General features: G+C 56.5%; 1 protein-coding gene across 2 annotated transcripts in view; it reads right to left on the reverse strand.

Moving 5' to 3' along the window:
• pxnb (paxillin b) overlaps positions 1 to 23,151 on the reverse strand; it is a 55,080-nt gene extending 31,929 nt beyond the window's left edge. Inside the window, exon 1 of one of the 2 annotated variants that reach the window (XM_069181964.1) lies at positions 21,397 to 21,774. In XM_069181964.1, coding sequence (XP_069038065.1) covers positions 21,397 to 21,409 — 13 coding nt within the window. In that variant the 5' untranslated portion in view covers positions 21,410 to 21,774. Of the gene's footprint in view, positions 1 to 21,396 lie in introns of both variants that reach the window. The other variant, XM_069181965.1, reaches the window with a different exon arrangement.
• Between the last annotated feature and the right edge of the window lie 381 nt (positions 23,152 to 23,532).

Consider the following 23,532-nt stretch of genomic DNA (forward strand, 5'->3'; position numbering starts at 1 on the left):
ATCCCAGCACCTGAGTGCGCCGGGCTTCGCAAATCGCAAAGAGGGGGAGCGTCCAGGGCCAGCGATCGAGGCCGCCCACCCCCCATCTCGCCTGCAGGGGGCGTGCGTGCGCCGGCTCCCAGCCTGTCCCGCCCACCCCCTACACGGACCGAGCTCGGGCAGAGACCCCCTCACATTAGTCTCCCGCACGTGTGCCGCTGTTGGCCCACAAAGGGATTTTTAACAGCACGTGCAATTAAACCTGCAGGTGCAATTAAAGTCTAATCAGCCACTAAGAAATTAAGTTAAAGAACGATGACTACTCTGCAATTCTCTTAAACCCGAAGCCCTTTGGGTGCAGGAAAAATCTGTTCCCTCAGTTTGTGTACTGCATTGTTTTCAGCAGGTCTAGACTACACTGTTTGCTCAGGAAAGCTCACAAGCCCTGCTTGTGTTCAGATGTTTTGGATATAATGGCAGCTGCTAAGAAAGCAGAGTTAGATGTTCGCTCCCTTCAGCCCTTTGGAAGGGATGAATACGCACTTGTTCAACATAAACACTACGAGCCTGAGGCCAGAGAACTCGGCATGGGAAAGCAGGGGCAGGGATCACACTAAAAAAAAAGACATGAGTAATAAATTAATATTACTGGCATTAAAAAAAAAGTATCAATGGCACTCAAAATAGAGCTAACTTCTCACCTTCTCCGAAAGGTTGTGACCTCTGGCCTAGCCTCGCACTGAAACAGCAGTTGACCACTGATCTTTCACAAGGGTGGCAGTGCTTTGGCCACACAGTGGCGCACTAGTTGGGTGCGATGAAGGCCAGATCTGGGCACACAGCCGGGACAGAAGTGCGACATCACTGGACAAAGTGAATAGCAGTGAATGGAAATGAATCACGATGAGATCGGTGCTGCTCACGCTCTGCAAGCTGATAAAGACACCGGGCGAGAGGATGATGGGATCAGCGCAGGAGACCCCCTCCCCGTGCGCCACGCCAGCGCCGGGAACTGGAGGGCCGGGACAGCGCGTTGGTCCTGCAGCCCAGCACTGCCCGAGCCCCACGTGCCAGCCCCACGTGCGGGTCGCGTCAAGGAAAGGAGGGGCCGGGACAGATATTCCGCAACGTCGCCGACCGTGTTGTCGGGATTTTTACGCGGGCAGCTCTCCGGCAAACAACAAAGGCGCCCACTGTTCCTCTACACGGGACGCTCCGCCTGTGCCTCGGGGCTGCCCCCTTCTGGCCTTCAAGTCCAGCTGCGTTTCTCCCGCGGGGCGGCCAGCGCACAGAAAGGATTTCCTGCTCTACAAACAGACCTCTCTGACTGTCCGCCAAGAGGGAGTGTCCGTGCGCACACAGAACTGGGCCACAGCCCTGCAGAGACGACACTGGGTACCTTCCTCGCCGTTATCTAGCACACAATCACAGAAGCGACCCCCGTTTTAAACACAGTCATCATTATTCCAATTGTGGGAATCGGGGGGGAGGGGTGGGGAAAACAGCTTTGCAATGCGAATATCCCTGCGGGGCAGAAATAAAACTACTGATACTGAGGTGCAAGATCCAGATTTACAGGTCGTTTTTTTAAACGGAGGACATTTTAAAAAAAAACGCTGCACTCTCGCGTGAAGCTCTGCAGGCTGCCCTGAAGGTGGCGGCATTGAGCTGAGGGGGGAAAAGAGACCCGTGACGGAGCAGCAGACAGAGCGAGCACTGGTGTGGCGCTACAGCTGGACTAAAGCTGCTATCAGCAATGCTCAGTCTGTGTGTGTGTTGGGGGGGAGGTTCAGAGCTGCAGGGCCTGGGAGGACAAGGCTCAGATGCCAAGCCGGTGCAGCTCTAACAGCGCAGGGGCTGAGCTGCTGCTGCTCCAACGCGCAGCGCGGGGACCGAGCCCGATGACACTGCCCGGGACTTGAGCAGGCCGGCCCCCTCTATCCTCAGCGACCTCCTGTGTACTTGCAGCTGGTCAGCCTTGCGGGGAGTAAGCCTTGGGTGTTAAATATTAACCAGATCTGCCTTCCGCTCATCAGCGGGCCTACGGTGTGGAAAACCTGAAAAAGGAGCGAGATTCCCTGCACTGGGGTTCGATTCCCAGGCTGAAAACGGTGCACACCGCCCCTTTCCCAAAAAGGCAGTTGAGTTTTTTCAGGAACGCTCTCGAGCTCCGAGGCGGCGGGGTGCGGGCCCCACCTGGGAAGACGGCAGCCTGTGCCGCCGGCACATTCCTGAGCTCTATCTGTGCATCTCGCCCGTCCTCCGCCCCGCCAGCCCGCAACGAAACCCCTCTCCGCTCCCGTCAGGGAAGCTCCCTGGGAATTCCTGGCATGCCGGAGCCTGCCGCCCTCGCAGGCGGAGACAGAAGGATGGGAGGCATGGAGAGAGAGGTGGGGGGTGGGGACCGGGAGGGATGCTGCTCAGCAGGGGGCTCACGAGAGGCGGAGGGACTGCAATGGAAAAAGGGACGGAGAAGCGGAGAAGCGCAGGGGCAGGCCGAAGCCTTCAGCCTGACCTCACAAACGGAGACAGGACACTTCCCAGCTCTCATTCCTACACCCTCAAAGGAAAGAGGGTAACGGCAGATACAGTCCGACAGGTATCCATGTCATCTAGTTAACTGCTCGCTGCCTACTTTTAAAACAATTCCCAGCCATCCCACCTCCCCCTGACGTTTATATAGCCTGCACTGGGCAGAGCCTCGTGCTTCTCTACAGCCGACTATCTGGTGTCAGGTGTTCATCTGCGCTTGAGGAATCCCACAGGATCGCCACTTGAGGTTCTAGCGAAGAATCGATCCATTTACTGGGAGGGCTGCTTGCAGTCATAGACCGGAATTCAGAGCTTTCCTCCTCGCAGATCAGCGCATCCCCAAGAGCGGGGTCAAAGCAAGAGGGGGGCGGCAGGCCGCAGCCCTTCAGAAACATACCCCCCAAAAAAAGACCGGAGTCGACGGGACCAGCCAGCAGCTCGGGAAAAGCCTGTGATCCCGGCATGGGTCTCGCCTCCCACGGAAACACTGCCGGTGTTTCTTCGGACAACTGGCTGACCGACAAACCACCAGCCTGAGCACAGCCCAACAGGCCGGCACCAGGACTCCCTGGCCACCTGACTGACTGACAGGGGATCCACTTGATCACCATCAGCTGCTCAGAAATGGTCACCACTGCCTCCCCCACTGACTCCCCACCTGCAGACGGGCAGCAGCTGTAATTTGGAAAACGTTAAATAATAATAATAATAATAATAATAATAAACTTTATTTTATATAGCGCCTTTAAAGGTGGCTTCTCAAAGCGCTTTACAGGATGACAATAACAATAAATAAGAAGACTACAACAATAAATAAGAAGAATACACAAGATAAAACACAATTATAATTACAACAATACAACAATAACAATAGAGGAGACCGTGGAAGGTGGTACTAAGAGCAGAGGGGTGAAGAATGGAACCAGTTAAGTAAAGGCTTTTCTGAAGAAGGTTTTGAGTCTGGATTGAAGGAGTTTAGAGAAGGTGACTCTCTGATATCCTTGGGCAAAGAGTTCCAGAACTTGGGGGCATAGCAGGAGAAGGCCCTGTCGCCCATAGACTGTAGACGGGCTTGGGGGACAGTAAGGAGGGCAGAATTTGAAGAGCGGAGGTTGCGAGGTGGGGAGTACGGCGATAATAGTTCAGACAGGTGCTGAGGTGCCAAGCCATGCAGAGCCTTATAGGTGAGCAGGAGGATTTTAAAGTCTACGCGGAATTTGACCGGAAGCCACTGCAAGGACTCCAGGATAGGAGTAATGTGAACACTTGCACTAGACCTGGTCAGGATTCTGGCTGCTGAATTTTGGACGTACTGCAGTTTGTTCAGAGCAGATTTAGATACCCCAGCGAGTAGAGCATTGCAGTAATCAATTCGAGAGAATACAAATATGTTGATCAGCTTTTCAGCCACAGTTAATGATAGCATAGGGCGTAGTCTTGCGATATTTCTAAGGTGAAAAAAGATGTTCTGACAGTATGCTGTACATGTGGGTCAAATGTTAAGCCAGAATCGAATATAACCCCAAGGTTTTTCAATTTTGATTGAAGCTGAAGTACAGAGCCATCTACAGATAGGGATACAGGACTGGCTTTACGAACTTGATGGGGGGTGCCAATAAGCATGACTTCAGTCTTGTCACAGTTAAGATGAAGGAAGCTTTGGGTCATCCAAATTTTTATGTCAGAGATGCAATTAGATAGAATAGAGACAGCCACATCAGTGTCAGGTTTGGTATGGATGTATATTTGAGTATCGTCAGCGTAAAAATTAAAGCTGAGGCCATGTGATCTTAAAAGCTGACCAAGTGGGAACATGTAAATGCTGAAGAGCAAGGGGCCCAGTATTGAGCCCTGGGGGACACCAGACTTGACAAGACCAATTTCAGACCTGTACCCATTGACTAGGTAATACTCCTGGGGAACAAAACTCATGTTATTGCTAACAAACTGAACAAGAGCCGACTCAGCTGCGTGAGCTACATTTACACAAGCCCTCTCTGGGCCTCATGGAGGGAGCACGGAGCGAGAGCGCTGACAGAGGAAGAGGAGTCTGCACACAGCAACACCCTCGACACCCGGGGAGGCACCAGCTCTGCGTTTCCCATTGCGAGGCAGGGAGCAGAGGATGTGGAAACACTGTGGTGACCACCAGCCCCCCCCCCGCCGTGTAATCTGGCCTCTCTCCCTCCCCGGCTCTGCGGTACTGCTCAGTGCCCACACTCCCTTCAGAGGAAACCCTCTCCACAGACGCACAGCCTCCTGAGCCCCGGCGGCTCTGTAGGCTCCCACACTGATATTTGAAACCACCCCACTGAGGTTAGAATGCTGTATATCACACACACACACCAGGAGCAGTGGACCTGCAGGGCCACGAAAACGAGGAAGAAAGAAAACGGGCAGAAGCATTTTGGAACCCCTCACAGCAGCGTTTCCTCTCCAGCTCGCTGAAGACTCCCCCCCTCCTCCCCAGGCCAGTAACACTAACCCTGGGACTGGCACGGCAGGGCTGACCAGCCAGCCAGAGTATATTTATCTCAGCCGGCAGGGGAGGGGGGGGAGGTGGGATGAGTGAGGGGCAAGATGACAAGGCTCAGGTTTAAACGCCGCACTAAATATATCCCACCAGCCCTGTATCAGCGATTCCGCTGTACTACAACAACCTTCCCTCCGGGCTGGGGAAGGACACCCTGACCGGCTCACAGCTCTGCTGCAGACCGAGACTGGACAGTCTCCAGGACACCCTGACCGGGTCACAGCTCTGCTGCAGACCGAGACTGGACAGTCCCCAGGACACCCTGACCGGCTCACAGCTCTGCTGCAGACAGACTGGACAGTCCCCAGGACACCCTGACCGGGTCAGAGCTCTGCTGCAGACCGAGACTGGACAGTCCCCAGGACACCCTGACCGGGTCTGAGCTCTGCTGCAGACCGAGACTGGACAGTCCCCAGGACACCCTGACCGGGTCTGAGCTCTGCTGCAGACCGAGACTGGACAGTCCACAGGACACCCTGACCGGGTCACAGCTCTGCTGCAGACCGAGACTGGACAGTCCCCAGACACCCTGACCGGGTCACAGCTCTGCTGCAGACAGACTGGACAGTCCCCAGGACACCCTGACCGGGTCACAGCTCTGCTGCAGACAGACTGGACAGTCCCCAAGACACCCTGACCGGGTCACAGCTCTGCTGCAGACAGACTGGACAGTCCCCAAGACACCCTGACCGGGTCACAGCTCTGCTGCAGACAGACTGGACTGTCCCCAGGACACCCTGACCGGGTCAGAGCTCTGCTGCAGACCGAGGACAAGGCTGGACAGGGATAACCACTGCCAGCCCAGGGGCCGCCGAGGCAGTGCCACTGTCTGCCCCCCTGAGAGAGAGCCTCACGGAAAGGAGAACGCTGGGCGATCTGTGCCTGCCAACGAGCCCGGACAGCGCCAACGAGCGGACGCGAACAGGAGAGGGGCTCCTGTCAGCAGGGTCCCAGCCTGTCCTGCTCACTGGGCACCGGGCCAGACGCACAGCCTCTCCTCCCGGGGGAGTGCACTCGGCCCAGACCCACCTGTGACACAGGTTTAACACACCCCGCCTGCCCGCCGCCCACAGCGCCCAGCCCACCTCACCCCACCCCATAGAGGCTCTGAAGCTCGGGGGGCTTCGAGAACGTACAAAGCTACACCATGCTGTGTTTTCAGACGCGAGATCAAATGCATTTACAAATATTCAGATAGTGAAGACTTAGTTTTGCCACTGCAGCAAGGAGATAGACGCCTGCTGTACACACCAGTTACCACTTACCACCCATCCAGCTCAGTCACACCTCAGCCAGATCAACACTGCCCCCCCCACCCCACCCCAGGCCCGGGGGGTCCCCAGGAGGTGGGCTGGACCATATAAAATTTCTTGCGCAAATCCAGCCCCGTCTTCCACTTGCACAGATTGATAACGGACAATCACCATCATTTCGGAAAGGTTTTTATTGCATACAAAGTTTTACAATTGTGAGAACGTTTCTTTTTTGAGATGTCGTTACCGAAATTAAGTATATTTTGTAAAAAAAATAAATAAATTTCTTGTATTAGGAATTTGTCTTTTCACATACCCCAGCTTGCTCTCCATGAGACACACAGACAGGGAGAGAAGCTAGGGGTCAGAGCGCAGGATCAGCCATTTAGCCCCTGGAGCAGTTGGGGTTAAGGGCCTTGCTCAGGGGCCCAACGGAGTGGGATTCCTTTGCTAACTGCAGGATTTGAACCGGCAACCTCCCAGCCACAGGCACAGATCCTGAGCCACAGAACCACCACTCCACCAACCCTACCAGTGACGCATCTGCCCTGAAGTCCAGAGCCTTTGACAGCTAAAGCTGAGCTCACCGCCCCGGGGGGGTCTCTGGAGGGCAATCGAGCAGCCATGATGTCCTCTTACATCAATATCGGGCCGAGCCAGAGCTGTGGTCCCCGGAGACCATCGAGCGCCTGATAATCTGGCCCGGTGCCCTGCTTATCGGAGAGCAAGCGGCCCCGAGCTCTCACTCTCCCAGGATCGAGAGAGAGCCCGGCGCCAACTTCCGCAGGCAAGGGACTGGACCAGGCGTTCCTCGAAATGCTCCAGTGAAAACCCTCTTTGGAAACAAGTCCTGCAGTTCCCCCCCAAGCTGAAGCCTCAAGCAGGATGCCTCGGTACCAGCACAACCCTGAGCCACTGCAGGGGGAAGCAACAAATTAACTGTACACACATCGTGCACAAATTAAAAGGAAGATACAACACTTGACTCTTTCAGCACTTGGCTTTCTACAGAATTAAAGAATACTTTCCTGCGCTGGCTTTCAGCCCATCAGTCTCTCTCACGTTTCACCAGCCCGGAGGGTGAGACCAGCAGGCCCCTGGAGAGCCCAGGGCAAGCAGCTTCAGAAACAGCCTGAAACAAGACGCCGCCTTTTGCCTGGAACTGTCCTTCTGGGGCCCATGCATCTAGCCAGTGTACGAGCTTCTCGCGAATCAATCCATAGATCTCACCCATACGCTCCGCTCAGAACAGCGCAGAGGCAGGACCAGCCACCCAACTAGCAAACCAGGAAATGGATAACACTCTCACTCTCCTGGATGTGAAACAAAACATCATGAGGCCGGAGCTCATCTTCCCGGCACGCAGGCATGAGGACCGGTCTGGTCCAGGCCCGGCCCGGCCCAGTCCAGCCCAGTGCAGAGATCACACCTCCCTGCCGCCTCCACCACCTCGCATCCCGGGAGTAAATCCCTCCGAGAAAGCCGATACTCCAGATGGGAAGCCACCCTTCGCAGGCTCCCAGGGGTGCTGTCATGACCGAATGACCGTGGACGTCCAGACTCCCAGAGTATCGGGGGCCACGCCAGCACAGATCACATCCTACCCGACGCGTTGCGGAAGAAAACCAAACGACCTCGTTCGGCATTTCCGCAGGGGCGGCGGGGGGCTGTGGGCTGCGTGCACGGGCGACCCCCTCCCGCGAGAGAGGGGCCACGGGCTGGGTCACCCGCCAGCCCGTGGGGCCCCTCCTGCCGAGCGAGAGCCGACTCCTCCCTCCATCAGCCCACACAGACCCCTAGGAACAAGGGCAGGAGGAGCATCGGCTGCTTTTCCGAACGCGCACGTCACGGCAGGAAATTTCTTGGTTTCTCCGAAGGACTCGACTCCGGCCCTAAACACCGCCAAATCCCCGAGCTCCTGCCATCCTGCGGACATGCCGCACGGAGACGGCGACAAACTCGCACCCGACGAGCTTCACTGCCAACAGGGACGCCCATCGACGTTCACCACAAAAGCATCGTGGGAGAGACTCCCTCCCTGTCCCTCGGGGTGGGCTGCAGCTCCCTCCCCCAGGAGGACGAGGAGAGGCTCCGACTGTGGCAGGAGTGGGAATCCTGGGAGTGGACCTCTTGTTTTAGGGAGGAACGCCTGTCTAGTACCAGAGAGCAGCCTGTACTTCACTCTCACTCATGAGCAAGAAGCAGCCGAACATTCGCCCCCCCAGCTCATGACACTTAAACACTATGCTAAAGGATTACAGCAAATTAAATACAAATATTGAATATATTAATCCTGATGTATAAAAAAGTTTTTACTTTACATTTTAAGATGGGGGAGGGGGTTGTATTTGAGCTTCTGCAGAATATTCAGGCTCCAATCACTTGGCTGACTTGCCTGGTTTAGAGGAGTCCACACTTCAGAGGCGGGGTTAGGGTAGGGTCTTTAAACAGAAGAAAGTCCTTCTGGAATGTGCCTGCGTGTGTGCGTCTCTGTGGCTCCCTCTGCGCGTGTGGCCTGCTCTGCGGAGGAAAGCCACCCCCAGCCCCTCACATGACCGCAGGCCGAAGGCTGAACAGAAGGAGGAGAGCCGAGCTCGGCCTCCCCGAGCACGGAACTTCCAGCCGAAGATCTCGCCTGTCCCAGAAACCCCGCACAGCCGTCTGCGGCGGTATCCCGCGATCTCTTGGCGCAGTCCCGAACACCTCATGTTTCAAAGGGGAACTTAATAGAAAATAAGGAACAAGTAACGTTGTCTTTTCTCTCTTCTCTTTTCAGCATGGAATAAACCAATTACTTCAGGTGGGGAGCTGCGTCGGCATGCGTAGGCTGCAAAGGAACAAGTAAGAGGTTTATTCCATGCTTGAAAAAAGAAGAAGAAAGAAAACACAACGTTTCGGCCGTGGAGCCTTCTTCCGGTGTGTGGAAGAAACCTTTGAAACCCATTACTTGTTCCTCTGCAGACTACGCATGCTGACGCAGCTCCCCACCTGAACTATTTCATAGAAAATAATACTTTCGACAGAAGACTGAACTGGCTGCTCCTGTAGCTTATTCAGAAAGCTGCTGGCTTGCACTAGCCCAGATAACGCAACATGTACAAACAGCTGTCTCCTGTCAAACCAACCATGCCGGAGGCTATAAACACAAAGAGCTCCACCTGGCCCTTCTAGTCCACTTGGTTGCTGGTAACTCACTGTTTGTTTTAAGAAGGACAGATAAGATCCAGGGAGATGAAAGAAAAAAAATTCTGCTTCAAAAAGGCAGGGCATGTTTATCTCAGACACTGCCCCATCCCCCCCGGGAAAGTGTCCAGACTAACCTTTAACCCATTCCTGGCAGGTTTCAGCCTACGAACGGGCCGCACTGGATTGCCAAATGGTTTTTTAAAAAACGGCCTTTTACGGCAGCGAAACTCTAAGAGTCTCAGCCCCCCCTGCCCGCCGGCCAGAGGGCAGGAATCGGAGCGGTCAGGCCCTGCGCCAGCGCAGAGGGGACGTTCTCGAGGCGCTGGCGAGGCCCGACTACGACAGGCCGGGGCCAGCAAACTGGGCTCCGCTGAGCGACACCCCACTCTCCAGAGAGTTGAAACACCTGGAGAGAGAGTGACAGCAGCACCACAGCGCATTCATTAATTGCTTACATTTATATAGCGCTTTTCTGGACACTCCACTCAAAGCGCTTTACAGGTAATGGGGATCCCCTCCACCACCACCAGTGTGCAGCCCCACCTGGATGATGCGACGGCAGCCATAGTGCGCCAGAACACATCAGCTCTCAGTGGGGAGGAAAGCAGAGTAATGAAGCCAATTAAAGTCAGCCGAGGGCCATAGGGAGATCTACACCGAGCCCTGAACGCCCACAAGCTCGGAGACGCAGGCCCGAGACTGGCACCATGCGGCGGCCTTGGCGCCTGTGTGTGCAGCAGAGCAGGGGAGCACAGACTCCCCCCCAGACTGCCAGGCTGTACAGAAAGACAGTGCTGTAGCACCCCGAGCAGCTCCACACGGCCAGGGGCCCCCGATCAGAGACCTGGCGGGGCCACATGCTGAGCTGGGCGGTCCCAGAGCAGCCGGGCCCGGTCGCAGTAGGAAGCACTTCAACAGCGCCCACGGCTTCTGGGGTGCCAGCCACCTCAAGGGTCTGTGCTCCCCCGGCTCGTCGGCCCCGGTGTCGCGCAGAAGGGGCGAGCGGCTCGGATACCGAGGGTCCGGGAGGACGCAGGTGCAGCGTGCACCCCCCAGAACACGGGGAAGGGGGGGGGGGCAGGTCTAGAAGAAACAAGAGCCTATGGTTTTAAAACGCACATGAAAACGGTCTCGGGGGTTGCAGTGTGCGTGCGAGAGAGCAGGAGAGAGACCCGAGAGCTCCAGGAAGCCGACTTGCGTCCAACGGCCTCAACAATGGGACTCCAGTGGAATTCCCGCCCAGAACAACCGGGGCGACATTCCAGAGCCGAGGCAGGAAGAGGGCCGCGGAGGGCATCCTGTGTTCTGCCCCAGCGCGCGGTTTCCTGCCTCCAGCAGGCCCACGCCAGCACCAGAACACCTTCCCGCAGAGAGAAACGCTCATATGGACGAGGATCGGCAGATCTGCCCCCCCCCCCCTGATATTCAGTCTATACAGTGCATTCCAGTCCACACAGCGTGCTCTTCCTTAGAGGAAGCTGCAGGATGGAGCGACCTCACTTTCCCCCAGCCCGCTTCCTGATCCCGAATCCCTTTCCTCGGGTGGAGCCGCCCATTCCCGGGAATCAGTGCCAGGGTGTCCCTCTCCCCCCTTCCCCCTCCTGCTGCACAGCCAGCTCCCCCCCAGCAAACACAGGGCCTGCAAGCCGGCTTCTGGGGCTTTTCACGGGAGGCTCAGCGAGACGAAACCGCATCGGCAAGCTTCTCTTTTACTGAAGGAACCACTCGAGTAACATGGCCGCCTCTCTGATGAAGACAGGCCTTGGGAAGCAGCTTGCGGTTTGTTTACTCGCTGGTGTGTCGGACGGGGAGGGAGGGCGGCTCTTTGAAGAGGTCCGCGCCGCCGTCCGCACGAGACGACGGGATTATCCGCCTGGAGAACTGTTTTATATCTCCCCCCCCCCCCCACCGCAGAGGAATGTTCTGACAGTTCCCGAGCCCTGTAACCCAACCCCGGGCTGATCGCGGAGCCGCCGAGCGCAGGCGGGATGAAAGGAGCGATTGTGCGCCGACCCCCCCCGGGGCCATGAGCGGGCCGGGCGGGGGGGAGCTGTGTGAGGCGGCGCTCAGCCCGGGGCTCGGCTCCCCCGCTCTCGCCCAGCCCGGAGGGAGCCGGAGCGTCACTGATCACCGAGCACAGACACACGCCGCCACAGCCACGCAGAACCGACAGAGAGCCCATTCCTGAAGCGCCCCCCCCAGGACGCCCAGCCCCTGGGGACCAGGCAGTCCTGCCCCAGGTACAGAAATAGCCCCATCGCCCAGCCGGGAGCGGAGACTGAGCTTTCCCGCACTCTGACCCCCCCCAGCTCACAAACCGGTTGGATCTCCCCTTGAGTTTCTAGCGCAGCCCTGATCACACCACCTGCTGCCCCCCCCCAATTACCCAAGAGCCTCTAACCTGCCGATTCTTCTCTCTGAGTGACCGTGAACAAAGGAATCACACGGACGCTGCTGAGGAGAGTCCATGAATGCAACGAAGACAGGGCCCACCCTGGGCCCCCCCGCCTAGAAGGCATGACTGAGCAGATCCCCCCCCATGAGCATGCCGAGTCACTGCTTGCTCACGGACTGCTTCCATCCCATCCGGGCGGAGCAGTGGCGCTGTGGCTCAGGATCTGTGCCTGTGGCTGGGAGGTTGCCGGTTCAAATCCCGCGGCTGGCAGAGGAATCCTACTCTGTTGGGCCCCTGAGCAAGGCCCTTAACCCCAGCTGCTCCAGGGGCGCTGTACAATGGCTGACCCTGCACTCTGACCCCCAGCTTCTCTCCCTGGCTGTGTCTCATGGAGAGGAAGCTGGGGTCTGCAAAAAGACAAATTCCTAATACAAGAAATTGTATCTGGCCAATAAAGTGATCTGATCTTGTCTTATCATCCAGGAAACGAGAAAACGTTGTTTTCTTTTAAACGGAAGAAAAAACAGGAAGGAAGGGCCCAAAGAAAACAACAAAAAAAAAACAGCAGCACAGATCACTTCCACCTGTCGCCATCGCTGCGGCCAGCACAGGGCCGCTGCAGGGGGCAGGGGAGAGTGCTCATAGCTACCGGGCTTCAGAAACTGCTCATTCACTGGAACCACAGACTCGGATCTTCACAACAGGGCCCCTCCAGAAGGACACTCCACAGACGATGAGAGAACGAGTCTCCGAGGGCCGCATTCCTGCAGGACTGACAGGTCCCTCCCAGCCGCTCTCGCTTCGAGATCGAGCGGGGCTCGGGCACAGCGGCCCCACCGCGCAGCGGAACGGGGGAGCAGTGAGAAACCGCCTCACCGTCTCCATCGAGGGTGAATTTCCGAGGGGCCGGGAGGATGGTGCCAGCTCACAGTGGGATGCAGCCCGGACACAGGGGTTAACGACTCCTGCTCTCGCAAACGACCGCCCTGGCCTGTTAACGACCGAGCAGTCAGGACGGCTCATCTAGCGATCCACCCATTTTCTAACCACGTCTTCCCAAACAGGGGAGCAGGAGCCTATCCTGGGACATAAAGGCATGAAGGTGCTGTATGATCTTGACGGGACACCAGTCCATCACAGGGCATACAGACACACAAACACACACACAGTCACACCAGCGTCAATTTTCTCAGAAGCCAATCAATCTTTGCATGAACACATGGAGAACATACAAACTCCACACAGACAGCACCTCAGGTCCCAGGTCCTCAAGCCTCGAACCCAGGGCTCCTGTACTACAAGGCAGCAATGCTGACTGCTGTGACACTGCGCAGCCCATTGCCAACTACAGCATAACAACTGGGAGGAGCACCCCCTGCTGGTCCACCACCGCCACTGGGAGCAGGAACCTGGTCCTCTGGGCCTCACCCTCACCTCCCTGGCTGTGCCCTGCTCCCTCCTGACCAGAGCCCTTTAAGCACGGCAAGGCTGCACCCTCGGGTGCCTCTCTGGGGCGGACAGGAAAGGAGCCCGGCAGGACCTCAGAGTCCGAGAGATCCCACTGGACCCCCCTCATGTTCTGGTGCATTAGGATTCAAGATTTCCACATAGAACAAGTGTACTGGAATCCTCACTCTTTCAGCTGGACCCAGTAGCATGGACAATACATTTAGACAATAGACGTTATAATACAGCCAAGACAGGACATAATGCAAACAGTGCAGTACCTTCAAGTGCAGGAGCTAATCTGAGCTGTTTAAGATGCAGACTTCGGGGGAAGAAACTGGTTTTGAATCTGTTGGTCATTGTTCTGATACAGCGACCTTCTGATATACCAGAACCCAGGGGTGGAAACGGATCGTGGCCAGGGTGAACTGCGTCCCGAAGCATAGCTCGGGCCCGGCTGTGGCAGCGGTTGAGATATATTTTCTGCGCGGACCCCACAGCCCTCTGTATGGCTTTTCTGTCCTGTACTGCGGCTCCACACCTTGATACCAGCGGTCAGGACACTTGCAGTCGTATTGCGGTAAAAACTGGTGAGCGCTGTCTTGCTCACCCCCCACTTCCTTTACCGTCTCAGGAAGTGAAGGCGCTGGAGGCTGAGGTGACACTAAACGCGAAAAGAGTTCAGTTTTCATGCAGTTATTTTTAGAGGCCCTGCATCCAGAACGATGACACACAAGCGCGAGAGTGATCGTGACTGTCACCCCACCTGGCGGGGTTATTTTTACAGCGGCCCCACGAGGTCGCCGAGCTCCGCCCCGACGCCCGCGATTTTGCTCTCTCAAATTCCCGCCGCGGGGCGCTCGAGACAGAAGGCCGTCGGGGCCACGGCGTCTCTCTGCCCCGGATCCCACCGCAGAGATGGCACACAGATGAAGACAGGAAGGAAGACACCGCAGAGGCGGGCAGGCGCGCCACAGACACCCCTGCGCCCTGCCGCGGCCTCAGACCTCGGTCAGGAGACCACAGCTGAGGTACGGCCCCGGGCCGAGGAGGCCCCCCCCATACCCTCCGCCGGCCAGCCCTCCAGTGTGGCCCCGCGCCATCAGCAGGGGCCCCACACGGCCCTCGGCTCCCAACCTGAGAACTGGCCTCTGTGGAGCCACATTCACTGCTATGTCAGCGGCTCTTTCTTTTCTCATTTTGGAAATGGACCGACCGCGTTGGGGAGCCTTAGCAGGCACGGTGAAATGCAGGAATGGAGCATACTGCCCTGGGGCCCCCCCAGGCAGGCTCAGGGGACGGCCCCTCAGCGCACCCCAGTGCACCGCTGCCAGTCACTCCTCGTGCCCCTGCGCCGCCTGGCCAATTCTCTCCCCGGCCGCCTCCCTTACACAGCCCACCCCCGCCGCCTCAGCGCTCAGCCCGGTCCGAAATACGCCAGCAGGTTGTCCGGTCGTCGATTCCCACACAGACCCGCCGGGAAAAGAGCTTGACGGCGGCTCTACACAGCGAGTCTGACCGGTGCGACTAACCGTGCACCGGACCAAAAAGAAATCCCCCTCTCTCTCTCTTCGTTTGGGGTCATGACCTTTGCACCATCACCATGACCAGGCCGCGCACAGCAGATGCGGTGAGCAGAGGTGAAAGGTCAGCCACTCCGTTCACCTCCAAGAGAGGAGAAGAGTGCAGAGGCTCACTCGGAACAACATCGCACCACTGCCCCACGTGACAAAAAGTAACAAACCAAATGATTCAGTTTAACAGCTACTAGCAAGGCCCAGAGCTGACAGAAATAACAGCCCAGAGACTAAAATACACCCCCCGGCCCCGAAAGAACAAACGTTCTTCACAGCAGAGTTTTCAAGCACAGACTCTCAGAGCTTCAGCCCTGGAGGAAAACAAGAGGTGGGATCAGTTCACCATTAAACTTCAAACGAGCTCACAATCCTATGGTGAACACGTCTCATCAGCATGAAGAAAGTGAAGACTATGGCTGGTTCTGTTTTCCCTGCACTACAAGGGCCCCTTCAATTGCATTACCGGATCCTAATTAGGAGAATGAGGAATGTTCGCTGCCCTCCGGGTAATCGGAGCTGTGACCGGACTGCAGATTTTAAAACGCTGTACTCAAACTATTAGCCAACTCTTTGTGAGTTGAGTATTAAACTGCAAAACATATTTCAGTTTTCAAATCTACCTATTGTGTCAGAATTGCTCTTAGAGGTGCTACAATTCTGCAGCCTTTGTGAACCTCTATTTAAGCCACGATGGGTCGAATTCGTGAAACCTTTACAGCAGGCTGCCATCTGCACCAAGAAGAGACAAACCCATGCGTCACTTGTGTGGCAAAACAGAGGTTAAAAAAAAAACTGTGCATGTCTTTTCAGAATCCGAGTTCAGTACCCCGAAAGATCGGAAAGTCCCACATTGTCACCTCGTAAGGCAGCAGCAGCGCCGACGCTGGCAGCGCCACCTAGTGTTTGCACAGCCAACGCCAAGTCCGGCCCCCCCTGCCGCCTGGCCGCACGCCGCCGGACCGCGACACGACGGGCACACACCCCCCCGCAGGTCATGTCACCCCTCCGACGCCGAGGCAGCAGCCGCGGAGACGGTCTGGCCACCCCCCCGGCCCACACAGCCTCCTTTTCCCCTCACGGCCCGGTGCCCACACAGCTGGTCACGCACCAGCCAAGAGGGCGAGCGGGAATCCCGACGCACAGCATCCCAATCCACTCCAGGTTTTCGCCAGCTGCAGCCTCCTGATCCATTCTCCTGTGCAAAACCCACACGGACAGCAGACGGCAATTAAACCAATTATAGAGCGCTCAGCACCAATCAGAAAAGGCCGAGATGAACCCCACTGTTACTGACCAACTTTGCTTACAGATGATCCCACCTCGAACACATGGCCCAGGGGTCTTGCGCTCGGTGCCAGATGGCTCACTAAGGAAGCCATGATTGCAAGTAAGAGCACCTCTCTGATACAGATTTTCATTCATTACTTGACAAGTCAAAATTGCTTTGCAACCCAGATGACCCTCTGAAATGTTTTAAAAAAAAACTCCGAAGGATGGAGCCATCAAGGGCTGCTTCACAAGATCAAAGCCCTGAAGAGGAGTTTGTAATTTCCCAGCAGAGAGGACAGCTGAAGGCTGTCTCCCCTGCCACGCAGACTGTCCTGGCCCACACAGGAGCTTCAAAGACCATTTATTTTTGGCGTTCCCAGCACCCTCTCCTCACCAGATCTCTCCTCAAGAGCTCAGGGCAGTAGCTCAGAACCACAGGCTGTTGTAATGGCGGCTCTCACCGCGTCAGTAGCGCGCTGTTCAACGTGACAGTTCGACACGCTCCACCGTGAGAACTTCTGCATCTTTTACACCACGCACGCTAAATTACCATATATGTGCAAGGTCAGAGATCGGATTTAAAAATAACACTAAAAATAAACACTTCCTTTTTCTGCGCACTGAAGAGGCCTGGTTCACCGCAGGCAGAGAGCAGTGCCTGTGTGATGAGATCGGGGACACAGCTGGTGCTCTCCCTGGGGGTCGGGGCTCGGGCACCCAGTGGGTATTTCACAGCCGATGGCTAACTGGTCACCTTCCGGGACAGGGAGGGCACCTCCAGCCAGAGGGATGTGCAGGAGAGAGTTGCACCTCATTTCGTTAGCTCACGGCATCTGCTGCCATGCCACAAAAGGGCACTTCTGTTTTTTGGGCTGTTTTTTTTTTTCGCCAACCCTGCCCACCATGGCAACATCCAAAGGGGGGAGGAGAGAGCTGGGTAATTTTTCACGATCTCTGATGCCGGCTGAGCAGCACTGTAGAAGCCACAGTCACCCTGTCAGTCTTTTGTAAAGGCCTCCCTTTACAAAAAGCACATGGACTCCCAAATCCCTCCAGGAACGCAGGCCCGGGCCAGACCTCGGAACAGACTGAAATAGCCGGATAACCTTGGGGAACAGAGTCCAGGACACTGCCTGCTGCTTCCTCAGCAAGTCCGGACAGAATAGTGCCTCCCTGCTAAAAATAATGAGGCTTCTCCGAAAAACAAACCGGAGCAGAGGACAGCCGCGCCCTTCCAGAGCGGCTCCCCACAGAGTCGAATTTCGGCCGCCGCCTGAACCGACAGCGCGGAGCGCCGCGGAGACGCGGGGCAACGGCAAAGCGAAAGCTATCCCACTTGTCAAACACGACCTTTGGAAGTGTTGGGAAACTGGGATTGGTGGGGGGGGGGGTCACTCTGACACAGCAGGGCGCGGGTTTCGAGTGACGCCGCGGACAGACGGCAACGCCGGAAACGAGAGAAAAGTCACTTCCTGTAGGTGCGATTCCAGCGACCTTCGAGCGCGACACCAGTCACGGTTCCCAGGAAGCACTGGATGAAGCCGCAGGGATATTTAACCACAGGCAACACATGCAGCCAGTCTCCAGCAAGGGTCAAGAGTCCAGGCAGTCAAGGATCACAGATTACCCCACTGAACGGGCAGCTAGAGGAACCCCAGAACCTCAGGGCATACAAAGCGTGCCCGTCTGCTGCCAGGAGCTCAGCCTCTAAACAGGAATCCCTAAGCCCTACGAAACACCCGTGGAGCGGACAGCTAAAACTTCAACAGCCAATGGGAGCGAGGAGAGACTGCGGGCAAAGCCCCCCACCTGCCCTCTCCCAGGAGGGCGAGAGCAGCTCTGCTCGGGGGTCCCGTCTCCTTCGGGCACCATCATGTGCACCAACTCTGCCTGAACGCTTTCTCGCAGCCTGAATTAGACCGACCACGTCACACCGACGCTTTGAAGAGACCTGGCGGTGGAATGCGAGGGAGGCGGCAGTGCGCTCCCACCCAGACAGCTGGCCAGATGTGTCGGAGCACAGGAATTCCCCTCCTCACCCACCCTGCCTTGTTCCACCACCACCAGCTGGGGCTGAGCGCCGCAGAGGAACGCGCTCAAGACTGACCCACGGCGCAAAACAGGGGGCTGGGAGGCGAGGGGAGGGCAACAGAGTCCCGCCAAATTAAAATGAGCAGCCGCAGTGTGTGTGTGTGTGTGTTCCAACGCCACCTCACGAAGCCGCTTGGTGTTGTGCACTGTGCAAGGCCTGTGCCAACGTGCTGGGAGTGTGTACAATTGTGCGCCTGTGCATCTACATCAGGGAAGGGAACTACTCAAGGATATCCCACTTCCTCTGGATCCTGCACTTCTCCGCGCCCCCTGCACAGGAACAGGCCCTGCAGGCCGAGGTCCGTGGGCTCTGCCAGGCTCATGGGCTCCTTCCTGGGGCAGAGTGGGCCCCATTTCCCCCAGCAGTCCCAGAGAGGAGCAGGCCGCCATTTCAAAACCCACCTGCCGCCTGCCAGCGACGCGGCGGAGCAGGAAGGGTCCCGGGACGTGCGGGACGACGCCATGGCCACGGCGGCGCCGGGACCGCCACACAGAACGGGCCGCGGGCCCGGACCCTGCAGCACAACCGGGAGCTGGACAGAACAGACAGGCAGCCCCCAGTCCGGAGCACAACGAGCACGTCCACCTCTTATCGACCGCGGGACCGCCGGACTGACACGTGCTCCACCTTCCAAGGAGCAGGAGGCCTCTATCCTGGTCACCCGGACACTTCCCCGAACTGACCAGCCAGGCACGGACTTCACCCAGAGAGCGCTCATGACCAAAGGATAACAGTCCTACAGCTCTGGAAAGGACCAGGGTACTAAGACAGCACTGTCCAGCCCTGGAGGAACACTGGCTGACAACATGCTGATGTCGCAGAGCAGAGTGAACTGAATACGTCCAGATCGATGGCCGTTGTGTACTGCTTTAATGGGACATATACTTCACCCCATTTGTATGTTAAGCAAAACATAGCTGTAACTATACTTAACTGTACTTCAGGGCATTGCTCTAGAGCAGCTCTTCAATTCAATCATTGATTCCTTCACTCACTCATCTCAGTCTCCGCCGAGCGGCTCCCCCGCTAGGGCGCCCCGCCGAGCCAGAGACACCGAGCGGCTCCCCCGCTAGGGAGCGCCGCCGAGCCAGAGACACCGAGCCGCTCCCCCGCTAGGGAGCGCCGCCGAGCCAGAGACACCGAGCCGCTCCCCCGCTAGGGAGCGCCGCAGAGCCAGAGACACCGAGCCGCTCCCCCGCTAGGGAGCGCCGCAGAGCCAGAGACACCGAGCCGCTCCCCCGCTAGGGCGCCCCGCCGAGCCAGAGACACCGAGCCGCTCCTCCGCTAGGGAGCGCCGCCGAGCCAGAGACACCCGATTAAGAATTGCTATGTACATGTACGGCAATAATAAACTCCTCTACTCCCCCGCTAGGGCGCGCCGCCGAGCCAGAGACAACACAACTGTCAAGCAAGCAAAATGACAGTGTCCTAACTGTGTGAATTAAGTGAATCAAGAGTTACCATCCCCACATGTCCCAGCCCGATCGCTTCGCCCCGCCAGCTCTGGGACCCTTATCACTGACGTCAGGGGTCCGAGCCTCGTCAGCGCCAGCCCCCTCTCCTGCGGGCACACTTCCTGACCACACCACAAACACCCTCTGCCCGCATGTTCAAACCTCACCGTGCAGCAGACTTGTTTTAAATGGCCTTCGATTCATAACCTATTTCTTTCCTTTATTCATTTCGCTGTGCAGTTTTCCTGCTCACTGTAGTTTTTCTACCCTACTGCACTGCACATCCGCCACAGCTAACAGCAATGCCTCAGACTCAACACACATCTGCACTTTTTGCACGATCTAGAAGGCCTTTTCTCTCACTACTACATATTTATTGTCCCATAACATATTTATTAGGTTTGTAATGTACTGTCTACATTGCACAGTAGATCAGCCCAATTAAGAATTGCCATGTACATGTACGGCAATAATAAACTCCTCTACTCTCTGCTCCTATGTATCATTTATGTGAAGGGTCATGAAAATGAAATGGACTGAATGGCGCTATAATAATCATTTGATTGAATGATTGCCGCCGGAGATGTGGATCTCAGCTGCAGTCAATCTCAGCTGACAGATTGAGCTACTCTTGCAGGATCTGGGTTTTGAACCAACGCCCCAGTCTTCCTCTCCGCCAGCAGCCTCCGGCTACAAATACTTCAGCCGTGCCGTAGAGACTTAAAACACGTCTCATCTCCACGGGGGACGGCAAAAAAAGTTTCATTCCGACCGTATTTTCTCACACGGTGTCGTTTGAGAACAGACTGAAGTGTGTACAGCTAGTCTTTGCTGTAACGGCAGGTAGTTCAACAGTTCGTGTCTCAACACGTTGAAAACTTTTTGAAGCAATATCTTGGCTGAAGTACAGCACAGACACACGCACCCTTCTCCGGGGACCTGCGAGAAATGAAATCGGGCCTCGCCAGAGCGATCAAAACCGTTTTTAAGTCTTTCAAGTCGGGACACGCTGTAAAATAAATAAATCAAATCCCCCATGCAGTGAGTCAGCCGTACCCTCGGCTAAATCTGCGCCCAGTCAAATCTCTGTACATCGGGGTTTTTTTACCACGCAGCTCAACAAACTCCGCAAATAATTCAGCTTCTTTTGGGCAGAACCAGTGAGCCGACTGACTCTTGTCCGACCCGGTTCCGAAACTGCAAAAAACACTCCAGCCTCAGAAAGTCGACGAGAGTCTGAAAAAGTAGGAACTCGGACAAAAACACACACACACACCGGCTCCAGCCAGCTGAAGTTTTACCCACCCTGGTTCCCTACAAGAAAAGGAAACCCGGAGCCGGTCGCCTGAACGGAGAGCAGCCCGGCCACTGAGTCCCCGCGGCGGCTGGCGAGACCCGGCCACCCCGCCGGCCCCTCGCCTGTCTGCGGGTCAGCTCGCAGCGCTCTGCCCGCCGGACCCTCCCGGGCTGCCCAGCCACTCGAAACCCAGGCCTGCCCAGCGGCCTGCCGCTGCCTCTCCCCCGCACAAGCCCGGCCAGGAGGGGAGCACGCCAGAGCCGAGCCGAGCCCGGCCGGCCAGCCGCCCAGCGCCGGTCACCCCCCGGATCCCTCCCCGGGCAGCGAGTACGACCGGCCACCGCCGGAGCCCCCCAGCCGCGCCGGCACAAGCGCAGACTCACCGAGGTCGTCCATGGTTCCGAGTCTGGGTTCGGCGCCGTCAGGCGGACGGGTGCTGTGCTGTGCTTTGCTGTTCTGATCCGGGAGGGGGGGGGGAAGAGGCAGACGCCGACGTGAAGCTGTTCCAGCTGATGCCCCGCGTTGCTCGCCTGCGCGGAACCGCAAGAACTTTTCTAAGTCTGGGGAGGGGGAACGCGCTGCGCGGCCCCGCGGATAGCTAGGCAGAGGGGGGGTCGTGGGCGCGCACTCGCACCGGCGCGGCGTGCCCGCGCTGCCCAGGCTCCTGGAGGTGCCGAATTTGGAGAGGCGAGCTTGTAATGGCGAGAGCGCAGCTGCAGACTGGCGGAAAAACTTTACCAGAGACCTCTAGTGGAGGGGAGAGGGAATTCCACGTTTCTAGAAGCAGAGATTCCCTCTCGTATCAATATTCTGGGAATGCCGAGTGCTAATGTAATAACCCCCGTCTGGTCATTACCTTGTCGCGGTAAAGGGGCGTGCGTATCTCAGGCTATGAGCTATACCGCGAAGGGCTACTCAAGACGGGACGCTCATGGCAGAGAGATTAGACTAAATAGGGTCCACTGGAGACGGTATTGGGAATCCACTCCGGTATTTCGCCAAGAAAACCCTATGGCGGCAGAGGTTAAGAGGGATAGATAGCATTACCGTAGTAATGAATATGAATTGGTAAGAGCGCAGAAAAGTTGTTGACAGACAGGCCTGGCACGCTGAAGCATATGAGGTGACGAAGAGTCGAACTGGACTGAACGACTGAACACACACAATGTCATAACAGACGTTTAAGAGCCCCTCAAAGCAGACGCGACAGAGTGAGGAATTTCTTTATCCCACGTTCAATGAAACTACTCGGCAAATGAGTTCAGAGTTCAGCAGTACCGGCTCCTGGGCAAGGGCAGTTAGCGGTCGTGTGACAATGAAGGGGTGTTGAGCAGCTACAGGGGGTGATCGTGGGGAGTGAACGTACAGCCTATGGTATCCTGGGGGGGGGTTCCTGTAGATCTAGGTATGGGTTGACGTCTTTTAGGTAATGTTATCTTCATTCCTAGCGGAATGTTTATATCTACTGTTTGCATATTCTTGCAAGTCTCTCTGTGTGTAAAACATAGCGGCGAGGAGGGAAAACAAAGTCCTGAGAATTCGGGCAGGAAAGTATTATCGAATCGTACAATGATGATGATGATGATGATGATGAAGTCAACGTAGGTTCACTAACACGCCGTGGACAGTCGCCCCTGTCGCGCACAGCGTCCGTTTGTGTTTGCGACGCTATTGCGCTTATGTTTTGGGGTTTCTCAGTTAGGTATTTCTGCCGTTCTCTCTCAGTTCCAAGACACGCACACAAAAAAGCAGACGTTTGTGAAGCCCGTCCGTCCCAGCCTCTGGCCCGTCTTCCACAAGCGAGCATGATTTACCGCCTGCAAATGGATATTTTGCGACCCGGGTGGGGGGATCGTTTTCTTCAGCTGCGCTCCGAAATAGAACCGCAGAAATTAAAACTCCTTCAGCGCTAACGACTCCGTGTCCGGAGGAAGAGGGCAAAGACGAACTCAAGGCGGGGGGAGTTATTTTCTGTGAACTCTCAGGTGCTTCCCCAATTCGCCCCGGAGGCTCCCAAAGGACCTCAATCCGCAAGCGTGTCAGCTCTGCTACCACAGAGCGGTCCCCCCACCCCCCGCCACCGCCGTGTTGAAATCGGACACGAGGATGGCGCTGAAGCAAAACGCCAAGCACAAAACAGAGCACACACAAACACCCATTCAACCCTGAGCACACGGTCAGGCAGAGGCATGATATTAATACCAGAGGAGGGGAAACTGACCCACCACAGTTTCTCTGCTTTCTGACTGGAGCCCGAACCAGGCACACACAGCCCCACGAGGACTGCTCAGTCCCACGCAGCTGGTAAAAACTGGTTCATCCTATCCCAGCCAGCAACAGACGCAAGGCTCATTTTCAGTCACAAAAAGACTTGATTCCGATACGTCCAATCGTTCCTACTTGTATATTCTCCTGATGGCCTTTGTCCCGTTGCTGCTTGGCAAACTGACAGCGACTTCAGCGGCCAAAACTAAAGGAGAATCGCTATAGGTTCCCATTGCAATTCCCGGCATATCCTG

The sequence above is a fragment of the Lepisosteus oculatus genome, chromosome 22, assembly GCF_040954835.1.
Source record: "Lepisosteus oculatus isolate fLepOcu1 chromosome 22, fLepOcu1.hap2, whole genome shotgun sequence".
Taxonomy (NCBI): Eukaryota; Metazoa; Chordata; class Actinopteri; order Semionotiformes; family Lepisosteidae; genus Lepisosteus; species Lepisosteus oculatus.